Source organism: Rhamphochromis longiceps, linkage group LG7 (genome assembly GCF_057381845.1).
Source record: "Rhamphochromis longiceps isolate RC_006_pf linkage group LG7, R_longiceps_female_GT1.1, whole genome shotgun sequence".
NCBI lineage: Eukaryota > Metazoa > Chordata > Actinopteri > Cichliformes > Cichlidae > Rhamphochromis > Rhamphochromis longiceps.
In genome coordinates, this window is record NC_140563.1 from 46,298,631 (window position 1) to 46,319,340 (window position 20,710).

General features: G+C 42.0%; 2 protein-coding genes across 4 annotated transcripts; one reads left to right on the forward strand and one right to left on the reverse strand.

Moving 5' to 3' along the window:
• The first annotated feature begins 3,844 nt into the window (after positions 1 to 3,844).
• Positions 3,845 to 6,903, forward strand: mlana (melan-A). Its single transcript, XM_085413908.1, has 5 exons — positions 3,845 to 3,960; positions 5,398 to 5,490; positions 5,625 to 5,721; positions 5,951 to 6,058; positions 6,521 to 6,903. The coding sequence occupies exons 2-5, from the start codon at positions 5,402 to 5,404 to the stop codon at positions 6,587 to 6,589; spliced, it is 363 nt and encodes a 120-aa protein (XP_085270034.1). The 5' UTR covers positions 3,845 to 3,960; positions 5,398 to 5,401; the 3' UTR covers positions 6,590 to 6,903.
• Positions 6,799 to 19,157, reverse strand: brd10 (bromodomain containing 10). Of its 3 annotated transcripts, none has more exons than XM_085413905.1 (10): positions 18,637 to 19,157; positions 17,418 to 18,120; positions 16,751 to 16,951; positions 15,012 to 16,633; positions 14,859 to 14,920; positions 14,647 to 14,736; positions 14,426 to 14,541; positions 12,600 to 12,808; positions 10,368 to 12,392; positions 6,799 to 9,538 (listed from the first exon to the last, which is right to left on the reverse strand). In XM_085413905.1, exons 2-10 carry the CDS (start codon positions 18,107 to 18,109, stop codon positions 7,566 to 7,568), a joined length of 6,990 nt encoding a protein of 2,329 aa, XP_085270031.1. In that variant the 5' UTR covers positions 18,110 to 18,120; positions 18,637 to 19,157; the 3' UTR covers positions 6,799 to 7,565. The 3 variants fall into 3 exon arrangements, with proteins under 3 accessions (XP_085270031.1, XP_085270033.1, XP_085270032.1); XM_085413907.1 differs by having other exon boundaries at positions 17,418 to 18,143; XM_085413906.1 differs by having other exon boundaries at positions 17,418 to 19,157.
• Between the last annotated feature and the right edge of the window lie 1,553 nt (positions 19,158 to 20,710).

Below are 20,710 nucleotides of genomic sequence, written 5' to 3' on the forward strand. Positions count from 1 at the left end.
AAGTAAAACAGTATGTTGGATGTGCCATGCAATGCTCAATTACATGGGTGGGAGCTAGTGTGTTAGCGCAGTTAGCTCGTTAACGTGTTGGCTGTCTAGCCCCACATGCGGGGCGATCGGCGGTAGCTCGTTAACGGAGATTTGCCGTGTTGTGGCGTTAAGGTCATTTCAACGAGATTAACCTGAAAGCACTAGTGGGAACACAACGAATATGACTGCACATTTACACCGACATCATCCTAGTGCAAAGACCAAAACAACAAGCATGCTACTAACTTTAGCGAGTCATTTAGACAGCTGTTAGCACATGATTCTCCTTATGCTGCTGAGAATATAGCCCAGAAGAAGCGGATAGTATAGCTTTTATTTTGGAAAGAGACATTTCTCTGTAATAAACTCTCTTTTCCAAAGATGAGTGATTCCTCAATCAGATACAGGGCTTGCAATATCGCTAGCCCGACGTCCTGGAGCTAGCGATTTTTTTCAGTCGGGCTACCAAAATCTATCTCTGCCCTGCCCGTCGGGCTATTGTAGGAAGGAAAAATATATGTCAATGCTTTTGCATTCTTTCAGAAATGTAGCTGGGTAATTATGTCATTGGCATCTGTGAGCCACTGTCAATATGTGACATATTGAAATCGCGTTTGAATTTGCGCTTGTTTTTTTGCTTTCACTTTGCAATCGTGCGAACTGTGTATAGAGAGCGACAGCACTGATCTGTGAGTGATGATAATTTGCGCACCAATTCCTCTGACATCGTCTTATTAATCGTTAGTTTACTATGCAAACATGACAAGTGAAATCTCCCACAGCAAGCTTAAACATGTGAGAGGTTGATTGCGCAGAGAATCGCTGAGCTTATGTGAGTGCGTGTGTAAAAGCAGCAGGATATATATTTGACTACGATGACCTGGATGACTGAGAACCTTCACAGACAGATATATATTTTAGTTCTGCTGAGCCAAATAAGACAGGTCAGGGTGAAGAAGTGACAGCCAAAGAAAAGCTTACCACAAAACGGAGAAGTTATGACAAATCAGACTATAAGGCAAAAAGAAAGTGCAGCTTTATGGTTTCATGGACAAAATAATTTCTGTGGCTGCAATATGACGAACTATATAACCAGGGCTGCACATAAGTGGTCCGCAGGTGCGCATTCGCTGTCAAAATAAAAAAACACGCACAAGGGTTAGGGTTAAATTTAAAAACTGTACTTTTGAGTTAAAATATAAATTTATAATTTTAATAAATGAAAAATTAAAAAGGCATGAACATTTTTTTTGTATCGAAAAAATATCGAACCGTGACACCAAAGTATCGAACCGAACCGAACCGTGAATTTTGTGTATCGTTGCACCCCTAATATATATATATATATATATATATATATATATATATATATATATATATATATATATATATATATATATCAGTCAATCAACTGACTGCCTCCCACTAAAAATTTAACCACAGCTTGCCCAGAGCTACAAAACTCACCGCCCCCTCTTTAAAATGTTCTCACATGACCCAAACTAATTAGGACTGTAGCGGTTTGGGGACACGTGAGTATATTAAAACATTTATTCACACTACATTACAACGCTACATAATAGGCCAGCAGTAAACCATTTAGCTTCGGTTTGAGACACATTAAGATTTCGTTTCATAAACAGGATTTGGTCTCCCTCTTGTGGAGGAAAAGTCAAGTTATCCCAGATTAAAACAAACAACCTCCCCTGCGTCACTCCCCACAACCTCTCTGTCTCTCTCTAAAACTATCAAAGTTTCTGTTTTCATTTAGTGAGACAAAAAAAAAGATCCCTCCAGCAGCAGTTTGACTTATGAAAACAAACCCAAAACAGTAACAACTACTGTATAATTGAGAATGGGCCAGTGGAATGAGTCCTCTTTTATTTTCCATCTTCTTTTCTGTAAAAACAATAAGAAAAAAAGAAGTTTTAAAATACATTTTATCATAATTACAAAGCAGGAAGAACATATTTACTATCCATCCATCTATTTATTCCACTCCAGGGACAAGTGTGCCAGTCAGACAACCATTCACACTCACATTTGCACCCATATGAGCAATTTAGGATCACCATTTAGCCTAACCCCACTTTGGACTGTGGGAGGAAGCCAGAATACCCAGAGAGAACTCACACAGACACAGAAAGAACGTAGAAAACACAGAAAGCGTTTAGCTCACATTTTACCTTTAATTATATATCTTTAAAAAAATTACTTTTTAGATTTAAACTGTGAAGGGTTTTTTTTTAGCCAACCATCATTTCTTTATATTTTGTTAGGAAAATTTGATATATTTTCACCAGTTTATTGAAATATGCTAACATATATTAGGCAAAATTAATTCACCACTGGCCAAAATGCAGACCTAAACCATGACAGAGCATCCACTGTGTTTTACAGATGGCTGCAAACACTCACTATTGTACCTCTCTTCTAACCTTACATATTGATGACTATTTGAAACAAAGGTTTCACATTTGGATTCATCACTCCATGAGACCTGCTGTCACTGATTTTTCAGTCCTGTTCTTGTGTAATTTGGCATACTTCAGCCTTTTCTCCCTAGCTCACTTCTTGAATGCCTTCTTGACAGCCACCCTTCACCTGAGACCATTTCTGATGAGGTTTCAGTGAACAGTAGATGGGTCAACTGAAGGACCAGATGCATCATCAGGTCCTGTCTCAAGTCTTTGCTGGATTTTTCCCATTTCTCAAGGACATACCTTTCAAATACTGCTCATCTGCTGTAGATAGCTTTTCAGGCCGATCAATTCTTCATTTGTCCTGCACACCACACTGAGATGTGCCAAGCTTTTAGCTAAGAGCTCTTTGGGAGTCCCCTTTTTAATGCAAAAATGCTGTTTTGCGGCTGTCACACTGTGTTATCTTTGGTGTTTGTTTGGGTTTTTTTTTTTTAGATTCATTTGTTTTTAGAAATGAGAACAAGTTATGTGCTTTTGTGACAAGCTGCAAGTAAAAAAGTGCACAAAAAGGTACAATTTAAAATTGGTTGTCTGTAACATGTCCACACAAAATTGGTTCATTGGCGTAGGTGCCTTTTTTACACTTGATGATTTGTAGGTTAAAGAAAAAAACATTCCTATTTAAATTGTTAGGTACAAAGACTAAACTAAAAATAAGTCAAAACACCTTCAGAAAACTGGAGAACTATTCTTTAAGAGTACTTCTTTGAAAATCGCAAGAAAGTCTGGAAGCAAAACATTAAAAAGAAAAAGAAAAGAGTAATAGCTCAAGACTTTTGCATAATATTGTATCTTTGCACTACAGCAGATGAAGAAATTACTTGAGCAGAAGTTTTGTTTTGTTTAGGAGCTGAGATAATCCAGGCAAATACTCCTCACAAATCTAAAACAGTGATACTGGGATCAGAAATGTTTCCTTTTGTTGTTTGTTTGTTTGTTTGTTAGACTTTATGACTGAAATTACTGTTTAGGTTTATAGTATTTATGAAATTCTTATATTACATTGTGGTAATTTGAAGGTATTTTATCTTTTATGATAAAGGCGTGATATCATTGAGATACTTAGCCTGGTATTGTATTGAATTTTTGTATTCCTTTCCTTATATCTATATAATTTCATTAGGATATTTATCAATAATAATGAAGTTGGTATACACACACAAACACACACACAGTCATATGAAAGGCCAGCAGCTGACGCCTGTAGTTTCACGAGTGGATAATAATGTTGCCGTAGGGTTTCACGGTAATTACTCCGCTTCAATGGGTTTAACCATGAGTCTCTAACCCGTGACGGTCATGAGGGGTTTTTGCCCCTCTCTGCTCTCCAGCACACTGAGTTAAGATATTTGAGGAGTGAAGAAACACAGCGCTCTGTGGACCCAATCTTTCTGAGAAGCCAAACCGACCAGAAGAGCTGCTTTCTGAATCCTTTCTCTCAAACTCGGTAAGGTAGCTGGTTTTTCTGTTTGTCTTACTTTTCTATAAAAAGAAGGCTTGTTAAAGGCATGTGGGGCATTGCGCTTTTATGAAAGGCTCAATTTGACATGACATTAATGTGAATTAAGGAAATGCTAATTAGGGTCTTCTTGATAAGGTTCATTTCACTGCACAGATGTAGGATGCTCAAAGACAACCTTAGTAGCAGTCGATTTCCATTGTATCTACATAATATATATGTGATTTGTATTGATGTGCACTTGAAGTCTGTAAGATAGCATCAGTCAACACAAAGACAGAGAGAATAGACAGATAGAAGAGATGCAGCTAAGTCCGGTGTATACACTGGACAGACACAGAGTGGAAAAAGTAAGTGGTCCAAAGCTTGGAACCCCTACACAGTTACACTTTTGTGTTATTTTAAAAGTTTTAATAATTGTATCAAGACATACTGGCTTTACATTACAGGCTATTAAAGAGTGAGGACTATCTGAACTTAATTTTACCTTATCAAGATTAGGTACAATATAATATTTTCACTTAAAAAATTTGCATGCGGGTAGATAATAATGATTTCACAGTGCAGAGCTAAGCTTTATGGCATTTAATTGTGTCCAGACTATTTGTTTGGCAGTTTATGGACCTCCCTCTGGGATAATATTAGACTACTGCAATTCATTGTATTATGGTCTAGATCAGGCCACCATCCATCGTCTTCAGATGGTTCAAACTGCAGCTGCTCGCCTGCTAACTGGTACCAAACGGAGAGAGCATATAACCCCAGTTTTAGCTTCTTTACACTGGCTTCCTGTCTCCTACAGGATCCAATTTAAACTTTTACTTTTTGTTTTTAAGTCACTTCATGCCCGAGCCCCTCCTTACCTGTCTGAGCTCCTCTCTGCCTATGCTCCAGGAAAAACCACGAGGTCTAGCTCAAAACTAATGTTGGCCATCCCACGGACTAATCTCAAATCCCGTGGTAATAGATCCTTCTCTGTGGCAGGTCCCAGACTTTGGAATAGTCTCCCCTTAAATATTAGATCTGCACAAACACTTGAGCAATTTAAATCATTACTAAAGACACATTTCTATGCCCTGGCTTTTAACACACTATGACCCAAGCATTTTGGTCTTATTTGAATTAGTTTAGTTATTGTTTTAATTCTTTTATTGTCCTATTATTGTTTTTTATTGTTACTATTGTATTACATTGTTGCTTTTTAATGCCATTTTTATATTGTTAAGCACTTTGTGCAGCATCGGCTGTTTGAAACGTGCTATATAAATAAATTTGACCTTGACCTTAATATCAAAGCAGTACCTCACATCATAGTCCATTTTCAATTATTATATGGCTATATAGGCTACAATGGGTTTAAATAGTTAGTCATGTGAGCGTATTGTCTATTTGTTCCTTATAAAATTATCCCTTGTTGACTTTCAGCTTGATGTTGTGTAATCGTACACACGGCATGCCTCGTGGGGACTTCAACGTTTATTTTGCCAGCAGCAGGCGAGGAAACGTCAGAGCTGAGGAGTATGTGTCTATTGTCATCTTAAAATCATTGCTATTAAGCTACTGCTGTGCCCAAATTTGTATTGTTGTGAACACTTTAAAACCCATGTGCAAAGAAAAGTTTTTCTCAATTTGAATTGTGTTGTGGACCACAGGGCAGTGGGCATAGCTCTGCTGGTTGTCATCCTTGCAGCACTTCTCATCCTGGGCTGCTGGTACTTCAAGAAAAGGAGTGGCTACAAACTTATCAGAGTGAGACCATCACACTTTATAACTGATTTATGTTATTCTGATTTGTTGTTGGTGAACATCTGTAAAATGTCAAAATGAAAATTCAGTTCACCCTATTTCAAAGAGCATCATGTGTTCAGTTTGTACCCATCTTTTCCCAGCCTGTAGCACTATGTTCTCATTTTGTTTCATCACAATGTTCTCATTTTGTTTCATCACAAACCCTCGTACACATTTCTGTAACTTGCAGAGCCCCAGATCAGGATCATCAGGTTATACAGGAAGCCAGTACTCGGAGGCAGGATCTCCAGCAGAAAACAAGATGGCTCTTACTGATTTTGGCAGCTTCCGATCTGTGGTGAGACAATTACTTCAGGAATAATAGCCACATATACAGGATATAGTAATGCCCCGCCCAAAAAAAAAATCACAAATCAGTAGGTATTTCATTTAAATTTTGTGCAACCTGATATTCCACACAGAGCCTCAGAGCTTTGAAACATGATGTAGAGCACGTGAAAGCAAAAGCTGTGGATGCCTGAAGCAAGGATTATGTCACCAGACTGGAGGGAGGTATAAAAATGTTTAGTTCCCAGAGATGATGTGTGTATGGTGGAAAAGTGAAAGGAGGATCAGAGCAGCAGTCTTTCAAATATCATGTGGAATCCCGTGTGTGAAAAATTGACATTTTGCATTTGTTGTTATGACACGTCCCTAGGGAAATAAACTTTGGCTTCACTTTTCAACGCTGCATAAACATGTTATTCACATATAACTGAACTGTAGCTTTCATTTTTGTTGTTGTTCCACTTCTCTACAGGTTCCTAATGCACCTCCAGCCTATGAGAAGATTTCCTCTGGGCCTTTGCCACCTCCGTATTCCCCCTGAAGCACTGTGGCTGAAGATGGAAGAGGCAAAGAAAGACAATGAAGAAGGAACTCCAAGCTCACCTTGCTGTTTGAAAATATATAATCTTATGTCCCTAGCAATATAGTGCATTGTAGCCAAATATAGGTGAAACTACTGTATCTCCCACTTTGTAAAATTAAAAACGACAAAAATGAACACAGCTTTAATACTATAGCTTGTTTCAATAAACAGTAAAACACTATTATTGCACATTTCTGAGGATAAGAAAGCAGACACGCTTGTTTGGGACAGTTGCATTGTTTATTTCCATGCAGTATCGTCCAGAATTGTTCCATGAAAATGTACCTAGTAATTTTTTTTATTTTTTGGGGGGGAAAAAAAATCTATATGGTAAAAATAAATAAATGTGACTTTAAAACATTTATATTGGCTCAAATATGTAGTACAAATTTCTCTAGTAGTTTATTTCTAAAAAGTAAAATGCCTCTTTCAAATAGTTACTAGTTGAAAATAAGGACATGACAGACTGGATGCTGATGGATTTTTCCTTTCTTTTCTTTCCAACCTGACAGACAAAAGTAGAGCAAGTTGTAATGATAAATCGTAAACAATACTGGGACTGAAATGCTAAACTGCTAAAGCTCAACTTGAAATCTATTTCATCTACCTTCCTGTTGTATCAATTGGTTATAACACTTGCAATTACTCAAGGAAGGGTCTACACATTTGAAATCAGGGCAACCTTAGTAGTGTCCCCCTCCAGAAACTCTTCACAGTATACATTTTTCACCATGTCTGACTGAGCAGGTTTACATGTAAGACAATTAAATCAGAGGATGAAACCTAATGTAGCATAAGTTTAAGTTAGGAGTCAAACTAAAGCTGAAAATGTAGTTCTTTAACCAGGATTAAAACAAGCAAAAATATGTGAACCCTGCTAAAACTAAGCAGCTGAAAAGTGGTGTCTGAGCTTTCACACTCCACTTTAATTGGTTCACTTTGTGTCTGCCGTTGAAGGCTGTAAAGAGGAATCATGTGTTTGTAGTGCTCCAGTGGAACTGTTGGTACAAATCACCAGTGCATCCCGAGGTTCAGTCAGCTCTGCTGAACTGACCGGCCGCTGAACAGTGCTCAAAACAGCCCCATCGGGACTAATGAGCATCTTGGAAGCTACACTTGTATGCAGACCCAGGGCTGAGGTCTCCACAGAGTGTTTTCCAAGTGTCTGATTGGTCAGTACAACAGGTGGATGGATGGTGGTGTTCGTTTTACTCGATGGGATTGTTTGACCTGGAGTGATTATTACAGTTGTGCTGGATGAAGATGTGGTCTCCACAGTTGCTGTTTCAAATGTGTTGACAGTGCTTCCGATGGGTGGAACAGTAGCAACAGGCAGTGCCTGCATTCTAGAGACTCCACTGATGATTGGTGGAACAGCCACAGTTGGCAAAACCTGTGTCCGTGTGCCAGCAGGCACTGTTTGCACGAGTGGGGTCTGTTTTTTGATTGATGTGTTGCTCAGCCCTGAATGCATTAAAACCTGTGGTTGAGCGGTGGTCGGTGCTGCAAATCGGACAGCTGTCTGCTGAGGCTGTATGCCTAGGGTTGTCACTGCAATCACATGCTGGGTAGGAAGAGAACCATGCAAAGCTGGTGTGTCTGCTATTACTGGTGCTACTGGCGAAGAGAGGGGTGCAGGAACTGGTATAACAGGGCTGGGTAGGGTAACAGCTGATGGCCTGGGTACTACAGGCAATGACAGAGGTCCCGACAATCTGGCCAAGGGGGGTGCTACTACAGGTGAAATGGTTGATAAACATTTTGCTTGTGTAGTGGCAGCTAGTCTGACTGTGCCCTGTGCTGATCCAAGACAAGGGGCACTTGTTAACACTGGTACAGTTGGTACACTGTCTAACCTTGCTGTAGGGGAGACCAGAGTGGATGTACCTACTGGAGGTAACGCAAAGTTACCCACGTGTGCAGTTGGCAACCTAGGAAGTGCCGATACTACATTTGTTTTACTGGGTAACAAATTTGAGCCCAGGCCAGGTGTTCCTGTTAGTTTTAGTGACAAGACATTAGGAGTGGTTGCCAGCAACGGTGGAACGACAGCAGGGGTGCTTGCCACAAAGGGAGAACTTACAGCTGTGACACCAGGCAGCCTGGCTGGGGGTTGGGGTAAAACTGGCGCCCTGGGGGCTACCATGGCATGGCTTGCACCTTGAGAAGGTACTGATGGTCCAGTGCTTGTAGGACTGGCAGGAGGCACTTGTTGTGCAGGGCTAGAGATGATAAGGACGTGGCTGCCTGGAGCCAAACCCTGGGGAGGGACTACAAAGCGTGCATTGTTGAGGAGAATTTGTGTGCCAGCAGCAAGTGGCGTAGAGGTGTTAATGACTATTCTCTGCTGGATTGTGCTGGTTGCAGAGGTGGTGAATGGGGTACAGGTGGTTGTTGCAGAGGAGAGAGGGAGTTGGGTTTTATTGCGAGCAAACTGAGATGAAGAGAAGGAGGAGGAGGAAGTGGTTTCTTCACCGATACTCCTCTGACAATCAAGAGTGAGTGTGGAAGTTCGGTCTGGCCTACTCTCCACAGTAGTAGCTGTCTGAACAGGAGTGGTGATGGACACTACGCTTCCTGGGATATTAACATCATTCTTTATCATGTTTCCCTTTGGCTGAGCAGCAGCAGTGTTTATGGATGTATAACAGCCTGTTTGTGACATCAAGGAGGATGCTGGGATTCCCTGGAGGTGAGAGCTGGTGCTGACTGATCCATGAGAGACAAGCTGGGAAGAACTAGTGATGGCATTTAAACTTGTTGCTGGGACCAGTCCAGTGGTAGTGGTGAAGGTTGTTGGACCACATGCATTTGAAACAGACCCTGGTGTGAACTTGGAAGCAGACTGTGACAGGGCATAAGTAGTCTGTCCAGTAGTTGCTTTCCCTGGTAACTGGATTTGAACACCTGGTGAAACATAAAGATGAGAAAAATATTTATTAAATTTGTGGTGGAAAAGGTTTCTTTGATTCCAGCAAATCAAGCACTACAGCGAAGTAGTCAACAATGCGAGTCCAACACATCAGTCTTTTTTCCAAGCCAAACCAACTGTGAAGATGACATCATCATATAGCCATGCTGTCTCTGTCTCTGTCTCTCTCTCTCTCTCACTCACTCACTCACTCACTCTGAGTAAGAAGGCAGCATGACCAAGACGTGTTGTCCTCAGTTGTTCTGCAAGATAATGCTTTCTACAGAAGACAAGAGCAGCACACATTCCTGTAATCACTATCAAAATCACAGGTAAGTCATTTATCAAACCATCTTCTCTTCTTCTTTTGCCTGCATCCTTTTAAGGCTGCCATAACGAATTATCTTCTTCCCATTCTTTCAAATCAACCCTCTCCGTGCCCTTCTTCACTGCATACATGAACCTTCTCTGTGGTCTTCCTTGTTTTCTCCTGTCCACATGGCAACTCAATCTTGAACATCCTTCGTCCAGTAAATCCACTATCCCTCCTTTGCACATGTCCAAACCATGACCTCAAGTTAATCTGTCTATCACCACTGCAACCAAGAAGGGGTTCAGAGCAGATCCCTGCTCACCAACTTCACTGCTTAAAAAGCTTCACCTGCTCTGCTACATTCGATTTACTTATATGCCAACATTGGATAGTGTGGCATTTCTCCCACTATGAGATACATGTTATACACATAAACTTTACAAAGTTTTCAAAATTGAGCCAACCCAAGACAAACAACAAATAATAATAATAATAAAAAAACAAAAACTCACCTTGGGGCAGGGTGATGTTTTTGCCCTTGGACAATGGCTCCAAGCTGATACTTCTAGCAGGTTTTCCTGGTTTTAATCCCACCTTCAGAGTCTGACTTGATAATGAAGTGGTTGCTCCCTGTCCACTTGCACACGTTGCCATCGCCGGTGCTGAAAGGCTTCCAATGACGGTGGCTGATGATGTCAATGCGGGCTGAGTGACAAACATGAGTCTTGAACTAGGACCTGGCTTCGGGGAGGAGGGTGTCCCTTTGGATGCAGCTACATTTGAGGATGAGGATGAAGATGGAGTAACCAGGATGAATTTGGTAACTTGGGATCCTTCATCTGTAGTGGTGCGTTTCATACCAGTCTTGCTGGTGGCTGCTTGGGAAAACCCTGAGCCACTTTGTAGTGGCACGGCAACACTGCTATTAGCTACTGAAGCTTGAAAATGAGAACCAGCAGCAGGTGTGTGGACTGGCTGAGAAATGTTTGTCACAACTGTAGAACCAGTTGAGCTACTGAGGCCCTGACTTACAGCAACAGCACTGGCTGTAGTTTGACTTTTTGGGCATGTTATACCACTACCAGTGGTTGCAGTGAGCATGGTATTTTTGAGAGAGGAAGGGGTTTTTAACACAGGATGGATCTGCTGCTGGGGTTGGGAAATTGTCATTGCTTGGACAACAGAAGGTGCGGTCTGAGTGGGAGCAGAAGTAGACTGTGTGGCCTTGGACAGAAGGAAGGCTTTAAACTGAGGCGAGATAGTGATGACTGGACTGGTATGTACAGAGCCAAGTGTGTTTTGGTCCGAGGATGTCTGGACCTTGACAATGCCCGTGTTGCCACATCTAGTTGTTACCAGGATTGACTGTGAGTCACGGATGCACACAGTCTTCAGCTCCTGTTTCGGGTCTGTAGGTTTCTCAGGCTCAGTACAAACTGCATTTGAAACTGCTGTGATGGAGGTTGTGTTTGGTGTGGTATCGTGTGAAGCACTAGCTTGGACACTGCATAACTGTGTCTCTTTAGATCCTGCTCTGTTTAGAGCCCCGTGTTGAAGACGAGGTGAAACCGAAGGAGAAGGGGTCTTCACTGTCCTGGCATCTTTTAGGGGCGCCACTTGTTGAACAGGAATTCTGTTTTCAGGAATCCTGAACCCAGGCACATCGGTAGACATACAAAAAGAGCTGGCCACTTTGGAAACTATTGCCTGAAAGCCTTTAGTCTGTTGTTGAGCTAAAGAGCAAGACTTTGCTTCAGTTTTATGAACGAGAAGGTTAGAAGGCAGAATCACTACTTGCTGGACAGTCTTTTCTCCAGTGTCTTGGCCCAGGACGGGCTGAACTGAGATCTTTATTGGGCTATTGTTGTCTTTCCTTACAAGGTGACCCAGTCCCTCAGGCACCTTGTACACCACTTGGACTGGATTTTTAAGTGCAGTCTGTGTTGGTTTGCCTTGTGGAGATTTAGGAAGAACTGCTGCCACAGTGGCCACTTCTGACTGCTCAGGGGCTTTTGTCTGCTGTGGTCCTCGTACCTCAATCTGTTGCTTGTTCTGTTGGGAACTGGATGGAGAACTTTGTGCTTTTGAAAGTTTGGTGTTAGCTACTACAGTTGTAGGCAGCAAGACCAAAGACCTCTTGCTCGGTTCATCTTCACTGATAACACCTGGGCAATCAGCAGGTCGATTCATTAAGGTCACTTTGTTTCCCACACTCTTAGCCAGCAGGGTGGGGATGGGCGTGTAGCCCTTAGGTAGTCCAATGGTTGGGTGAAGGATGGGGGATCTGGGAGGCGCTGAAGCATGGGCTGTTACCCTTTCTGCCCATGCTGAATCCCTGGATTTATTTGCTGGGTTCAGGTCAGATCTTGACTGTGACCTGGAGTCGGCATAAGCAATTATGCTGCTTACAGTCTGATCTTTTTGCCACAGACCAATTCCTTTCTCTGTACTGGCTTGAGGGTGTTTTAGGTGGTTTGGAGGTACACATGTCACCGTGTTTTCTCCAGTAGACTCAGCCTTAATGTCTCTAGTGCTTTCTGAGAAGAAAATAGAAAAGTCTATTAGAGATATATTGATTTATAAGCTTTACAATTGCCTATGAAGGTTCAATAGGCAGTGACTTTCATGTAGTACAGTCAAATAAGCTAAGAACAGTGTAAACTGACTGCACTACTGCCTACAGAATGAGGAAAATCTTACATTTCAGTAAACAAAACAACAACGTTAGATTCAAGCGCAATTACCTCCACTCCAGAGACCTCTGGGAACTCTGTTTTCCATGTCTTCCTCTTCTGATCTCCCATAATGATCTGACAGTGAAGGAACCTCCTTCCCTAAATCCCTTTCTTCATCATCATCAGATGATGATGATGATAAATTGCTCTCTTCGCGCTCAAAGTTACTGTACTCTGGGTGCTTCTTGAAATCATCAAATTCCTTCTTCAAACGAAGCCTGACAATAGAAAAACAATGAAAAAAATCAAGACTTCAGTAATGATGCTATATTACAATGAGCTGTTTAAATAAAGTTGTCATCACTATACTTTGTTCTGGACAGACGACCACCAAATGAGCAAACATACCATTAAGACCAGCAATACAAATTAAACAGAAGACAACACCAACAAAACTCAATCATGGTAAACCTTAAATTCAATTTGAATGTATTTGAATAAACACTCACTGGCCAATTTATTAATTGCAATAGGTTAACTGCTTGTCATCATAAATGGCTAACAAGCCTATCACATGCTTCCAACTCAAAGCATTTAGGCACGTAGACTGAGACAAGATGACCTCTTGAAGTTCAAAAGGAGCATCAGCATAAAGATAAGTCAGGTAAGATTTTTCAGCACAACCCTCTCTAGGGCTTACAAAGAACAGACTAAAAAAGACAAGAGAAAATATCCAGTGAGCAGCAGCTTTCTGATTAATAATGCCTTGTTAATACCAGAAGTCAGAAAACAATTTCCAGATTACTTCAAGATGATAGAAAGGCAACAGTACCTCAAATGGCCATGCCTTACAGCCGAAGTATGAAAAAAAGCATATCTGACTGTAGGGTTTTGCGATATGACGAAATATATTCGACGACGAAATTAAAACATTTATCGTTTCATATTATACCCTACTGTTTGTTTCATGGTGTCGCAAAATACACTGTTTACAGCAATCTGTTTTCATCGTTTGGATGGTCACCGTGTGGATGCAGGCACAGAGAATACCAGCATGGCCAGTCAAGATGGGGCAGAACCAGGCAGCTCCAAACAGAAGGACCTCTGTAGCATGGACATGGTTTGGTTATGAAAAGTCTGACACGGACCAGAAAACTGTACTATTCAAATTATGCCCCACCACAGGCTCAAACACGACAAACCTCTTCTACCACCTACGCAAGAATCATGTGAAAGAGTACGGAGAGAGTTTACGGATGAGAAGCCTACAAATGATACAGGCTCACCAAAATCGACAATAGGTGATTGGAAAAACATTGCCTGATCTGACAATTATTGATTTCTGCTATAAAATATATTATTTCTTATATTATTTTCCTGACACACTTTGAGCCCCTCAGTATCAGTTGAGCATAATTTTAACACCACAGCCCACCTGAATATTATTGCAAACCATCCTTGTATGACCACAGTGATGGTGATGGTTGACAACTGCTTTCAGAAGAATAACACACCAACTACAGAATTCAAATGATCTAACACTGGTTTCCTGAACATGACAGTGAGTTCTCTCTGTACTCAAATGCTTCCACAGTCACCAGATCTCAATCCAACAGAGCACCTGTGGGATGTGGCGGAAAGCGAGATTCACACCATGGACGTGCAACCAACAAGTGTGCAGCAACCGTGTGATGCTATTTCGTCAAAACGCCCAAAATCTCTGAGCAATGTTTATAGCACCTTGTTGCCTTGTTGAAGCTGTGCGATGAAGAATTAAGGAAGCTCTAAAGACAAAAGGGGGTCAAACCTACCTACTGTTGTACCTAATAAAGTGTCCAGTGAGCTTGCATAAATATGAATGAAGAATAAATCCAATTATTGTGTAAGCGTCAAACCTGTTCCTTTGGTGTGCTTTGACAAGCTTGGGTTCCCAGGGTGAGAGCTCATTCAGTAATCTGATTAGTGTGCTATGGAGGTCTTTCACTGCTTCTCTCCTATAGTACCACCGACCCTGCGAGTTCAAACGTGTAAAGGAAAACTTAAGTGAGTGGGCAACACTGAAATGTGAGGAAACAAACTTTTTTCCCTCTGCTTAATAAAAATGACTGTGACCTACCAATCTCTTTTTAGTGCTCTCCAGGTCATCAAGCTCATCTTCAGTCTTACCGATCAGCTCGCGTAATTCCTCGAGACTGGTGCAGACCAACTATACAAGAGGAAAAAAAGGGCACAGAAAACTGTCAAAGACTAAATCAGGTTTAAAATTAAAATAGGAAAAAAACAGACTAACAAAGGAACAAGATCAGAGTGTACAGTGAATCTGACTACCTTGAATGAGGGCTCAGCTGAAAGTTCCTCTTTGATTTTCTTTGAACATTCAGGTTTTTTACCTGTCAGAAATAATTAATACACAAATGATTTTGATGTAATACTGACGGAAGCCACAGGAGCGACATCATTACCAATCTTTTTTCCCCTCACCTGTTTTATGTTTCTTTTTCTTGTCTTTTCTCTTGATTGTTGTGCCAACTTTCCGCAGTGTAGACTTGGCAGCCTCAGCTGGGGACAGCCTCATCCTGTCCACATGCGGTAGCTGCTTGTGCTCTCCCTTTACCCTCAGCAGCTGTTCCCTCCCTCGCTTTTTCTTCCGCTTTTTTTTTTTAGTCCATATTTTGTCATTCGCCCTCTCTTCAGTCGAGTTTTGAGTGCTCTCAGAAGACAGCTGTGTGGCCAGCTCTGATGGACCACAACAGAAGCCACACTCCTCAGATTTAACACTGCTAGTTTTCTTTTTACAACATTCAAAACACGAAGATCTTTGGTGTCCCTGAGTGGGACTTCCTCCCTCCATTTTGACTCCCAACGGTTTAGTTGGAGAGGCCAGATTCACAGATCGAGCTGGAGACCTGCCTGTGTAGCTGTGCTCCCCTACATTCAGACAAGGCTCTTGTGTTTCTGCTTTAATAGTGCGAACCGCACCCAGTGTCAAGCCCGGCTCCTGTTTTATTGTGATTCTCTTTGCTTGTTGCTCCACATCTAAAGTCTCTTGCTTTAAATGAATTCTTACACTACCTCCTTCACTGGGACTGATGTGTGTGTGGCGCAGTGAGTTTGTGTGTATTTTTAAGTCCAGTTTAGAGTCTTCACAAGAGTCTCCATCAGAGGACGCTAATTCAGAAATCTGCTCCAGCGACCACAACTTTAACTTTTTTTGATCTTCTTCTTTCTCGTTTTCCTTTTTGAAAACACTAAATGTCTCTCTTTTCCGTTTTCCCAAATTACCGGTCTCTACAGTGTCCATGGAGACTCCAAAACACCCCCTATCACTTTTATTGCCCTCATCCCGCATGCCATCTGACTCATCCTCCGTACCTGGCTTAAAATCAACTTTTTTCACCCATACCGAAGGAAATGGGAATGCTGGGGGTGTGCTGGGGCTCTGGCGATAGATCCTCAGGTCTGCGCCACAGAAATGTGGGAAATGTATATAGGTATTCTCCTTGCTGTCATAGCCCAAGATAGACTCCCTACATTCGTGGATGGGCTGGGCGAGCACAGCATCCTGTACATCCTTCTGTGTTTCATACACATGATCACATAGCCCCTTCAGAAGCCATACTCGCTGATAGAAGGGCAACAAGTGGAAGGGTTTCTCTTCTAAAGGGCTAACCTCCCCTAGGGTGCTAAAAAACTGGTGGCAAAGTCCCAGCTGTTCAGCGCGACCTGGCTGATCACGGGAGGCACCAATGGTTCGATACCAGCCTAAAACACGCTGCCTTAGCTCCGACTCCCATCGCCTGTAAGGCAACGTAGGCCGGCGGTGCAGTGTGGCCCTCCTCTGTGGAGGCGAGAGCAGGGAAGACATTATTTTGGAGAGGAGCAGGCTGCAACGGGGCATCAGCAAACAACGTTCCAGCTCAAAAAATATGATCTCAGGGAGGTTGAGGGCAGTCTGAGCTAGGCAGAGAAAGTGTCCTATAGCAGGGAGTTCCCAGAGGGTCTGCACAGTGTGGGGAAAAGCCAGTGAAAGCAAGCTCTGCTCCCACTCTTCCACCTCCTTAGCTGACATTTCTTCAGCCTCTTTCTTCTCAAGCTCACGTTGCCTGCAAATGCAAAGGTATAGTTGTGGTTTTAAACTCTGCTTTACCTTTGCACTAAATCATCACAAAACTCAACACGCAACGGAGACTTTTAGTCTTTCCTTTCAGCAATTCACTCACCTCTTCTCCTCCTTGGCCCTCTGTTGCTCCTCTAGCCGCAGGGTCTGCACCATGATCGACTCGTGCCCACCGACAGTGATCGTAGCAAGGCTACGAGGTGTGGATCGCCGCCGCGTGGAGGTGCCCCCCGTGCCCCGTTCCTCCTCTGCCCCAAAACGTCCTTTAGAAGTAACTGCCAAAGTTGTTTTCTCTCGCAGCGTTCTAGTTTGACAAATGGAGAAAGAAAAAAGGAAAACAAAAAGCCGGGTACACCAAAACGAATAAAGTTACTTTGTAAAACCAAATGAACATGGAGTATAATGACACTACTAATGTGATCAAACAGACAAATAATTATTTAAAATGGGATAACTGTAACATGCAAGTACATTTTGTTATTAATAAGCAAATAAATACTAAATAAGATGGTTGAGACATAATTTGCTGTCTCGTTACTTTATAAACATTACTTTTTATTATTATTATTAATTTTAGTTTAGTTTAGTTTAAAATAATATAAACATTACTATTATTATAAATTACTGACTGGAAACTTGTGAAACACCAACTTGTTGAGAATCCAAGTGACAGAAAACACCTTTGGTATGATCGTGATTGCAACTTTACAATACTTTGGACATTTCTCTCCGCAGCAATCTGTTCAAGAGTGTAGTTTCATTATCTTTACCTGGACAGCAGCGTCAGCTTCTGCTCCAGCATAATTTCCAGCTTTTGTGCCTGTTTGGAGATCCAGTGGTCCACACCATGGTAGCGATAACAGTTCTCCAACATCAGTCTGAAGTCCGCAACAAACTCTGTTATGGTCTCGTATTCCTGGCTGACAAACTTCTCCTCCATCCTCCGCAAGCACATCGACTGCCTGAGCTGTGACTGCACCCGACCCTTGACCCCTCCGATACCATGCTGGGCCTCCTGGTGGCCAATGGGATAGAGGAATGGGCTGGTGATCCCTTTGTGCTTATCCAAAAGAAAGCCAGTAAATATCCTATAAGCTTGCTGGACCTCATAGTTCATGTCCTCTTCGAAGGTATTGCTGTTGGTGGAAATGCAGACTTCAGGCAGTGAGAGGTCACTGTTGGAAAACTCTGACATACCATCATTGCTCAGAGCCAGGTGGTCACCTTCTGCAGTGAGATCTCCACTGTCACCAGGGCAGCACAACGCCACCACTGTATCAACGTCACAGGTGCCATTACTGAGCCCCGCTTCTGTTATAACCAAGCCGGTGTTTTCAGCGTTGCTGCGCACCCATTTTTGACTTTGTGAAGACATGACGATGTCAGAGGCGAGCTGCTGAGGTGCGGAGTCTCGGTCAGTCACATCTGCTGTGATTTCCTCGGTCATGTCCTCCTGATCCATAGCACTGACGCCTGAAGAGGGTGACAGGTGTCACCTATGGCGACTTCTTATTTTACAAATAACACTCAGTGATGAAAGAATAGACTTGGTCAAATATACAATGCATTTATACAGCCCCCAAAAACCGCAAAATGGGAAAACTGTAAATTAATTTGATGCCCAACATCGCTGAGCTAAGTTTGCTTTCATTTTAAGCGATGTCATGAACAGTGAACACATTATCAGAGACACATGATAAAACGCGGGGGTGTTTACCTCGTAGAATTAGCGGGGTGACTTATCTTACCCTAAATGCCCCATCTTTCAAAACTTTCCCTGCATCAGTGTCTAGCTAACTCGAAGTTAGCTGTTCACACGCTAGCGCAAAATCAAGTCAGAATAACGGTAAGCAAACAAAAGTTTGCTCTGCCTGTTCTTCAACAAAAACTAAAGGGCACCCCCTTATCGCTCCTCGCATCCTGACCACGTGCAAAATAACAACAAAACGAAGTGACCACAGACAGAATTTGGTTGGTTCAACGACATACCTCGCCGTTTTCAGCTCGGCTCCTCAGACGCACCAGGCAGGGCAAGCTTAGCAGCCACGAAGGCTTGCTAGTTCTGCTAGCTTTGCTATTGTTTCCAGCCTAGGGCCTGCAATTGCTGCGTTTGCTCTCCATGGTGAAAATGTTGCAGCGGTTACATGTCCAGGTAAAAAAGTTAAGCGGGCGTATCATGTCGCCATTGCACGGAATGATGTCAGTGACAACTGGACGGCTAACGGAGCATTAGCCGATTGTTTCAAAACGCATAACAGTTCATTGTCACTAGCTACCCAGCTAACCAGCTAGGTTTTCAACTTGACAGCTACTTTATGGCGGGTAAAAATGTACACATTCACTTCAGAGTCAAATATACACCGTGTGGCAGGTATACTATGAACGCTGAGCGCTTACAAAAAGCTAGTAACTGACTCCTCTGGGTTGTTTGAAGACAACTGAAGTCTCCAGTTCGCTTCCACCCTGCGTGCCCTCGATGCAAATGTGCGCAGCTTGACGCAGCTAGCATGTTCCGTGTCACGCCGAACCGTTGTTTTGTTTTGTTTATTTCTTACGAGGCGGGCACACACATACATTACACACACTCGATGCTGTATCATTGAGCTTTTTAAAAGTATGTCTCTTATCGTCGTGCAAAATGCGAACGCGCTGAGACACTTATCATTACACAAATTAATACACGCGTAAAAATCCACCAACTGATAAAGCCACAATGCACAGAATGACACTGTTTAAAGTTCATTTACACTTAAGGGCTTAAGCGCCTTAAAATAAGTTAGATGAGATATAAAAGAATGTTCGTGTACGACGTAAAGTTCTGCAACGCACACGTCTCACGTTTGGCCGGTAGATGTCGCTAGAGATCAATGTACGGCAGATGAGCGTCACACGCCTGTGATTAGAGTAAATTTCCCTTCTTTTAATCTCTCAGGTCGTCCCTTAACCTCTTTATTAATTACCCCAAATCACATTGTGGCTATACTTGTAATTAGAGTGTGATTTAGCACAACATGTAATACAACTCATAGGTTTACATTAACAAAGCACGTGACATGGAGCCGCAGTAAAATGAGCAACTCTGACAACGAGGAGGTCTCCTGCTGGGACAACTGTTAATTAAGCAATTATGCCACCAGGGAACCGTGCTGCACAGAGACTTCAGCGCAGCTAAAAGGTGGGTTTTCAGTCCAGTATGGGCCCTCATTTTGGCGCAAAATAATGGATGATTATGAGTTATATGACACTTAAGAAATACATTAAGAAAATCCGACTAATATATAAAGCACAAAATACGAAAATATGTGTACTTTCTCCAGTAAATCGTAAAAGGGATATCCAGAAGGTTGGAAATACTGAAGATGGTCAAGAAATTGCTTCCATATGTCTGCAGCATAGTTGCGATACTATGACTGCATTTTAAGTGCCCCGCATGCTTTTGTAGAACATAATGCATGTATTTGATCCCATGTGTCATTAAGTGAAAATATAAATGAAACAAGAAGAGCAATTGGTTTCCTTGCTGGAGCAAGAGCAGCATCTTTCTCAAAGTGATGCAGCTGTAGGCCTTCTTGTGAGAAGGTGGAAGGTTTGACTAAAATTCAATACTGTGAAAAACTCTTGAGTCACCCTTATTTCTTTATATTTTTAAGATGAAACTTAGAATAGGTGCCAAAGTTAACTGATACATATGCAAACATTAATGGAAATTCAGTATGCAAGGCAAAAACAGTTGATACAATTCTAAAGAGCTTGAAAGTCAGTATTTTCGTATGACCACCTTTGTTCTTCAGCACAGCAAGAAGCTTTCTTGTCATTTCTTTAAATATTCTTCAGGAATAGTTCTCTAGATTTTTTGAAGACATCTAAAACTCTGTTCTGTCAAGATGGTCCCACTGCTTCAATAATGTTAAAGTCTGGCCTCTGGGGAGGCCAATCTATGACTGATATCGTACCACTGTTTGTTTTTCCAAATATGCTTTTACTGCATTGCTAGTCTGTTTGAGATCATTGTTATGCTCTTGTCAGTCAGTCTTTCTAGACAATATTGTATTGTGGATCAAAA

Excerpts from the sequence above, each read along its gene's own strand:
- brd10 (XM_085413905.1), bottom strand. The coding sequence starts at position 18,109 with ATGGATCAGGAGGACATGACCGAGGAAATCACAGCAGATGTGACTGAC. Across the intron at positions 14,737-14,858 it reads CAGCTGAGCCCTCATTCAAG|TTGGTCTGCACCAGTCTCGA; the intron begins GTAGTCAGATTC and ends CCTCTTGTATAG. Across the intron at positions 9,539-10,367 it reads AAACATCACCCTGCCCCAAG|GTGTTCAAATCCAGTTACCA; the intron begins GTGAGTTTTTGT and ends ATGTTTCACCAG.
- mlana (XM_085413908.1), top strand. The coding sequence starts at position 5,402 with ATGTTGTGTAATCGTACACACGGCATGCCTCGTGGGGACTTCAACGTT. Across the intron at positions 5,491-5,624 it reads GGAAACGTCAGAGCTGAGGA|GGCAGTGGGCATAGCTCTGC; the intron begins GTATGTGTCTAT and ends TGTGGACCACAG. Across the intron at positions 5,722-5,950 it reads GTGGCTACAAACTTATCAGA|AGCCCCAGATCAGGATCATC; the intron begins GTGAGACCATCA and ends TGTAACTTGCAG.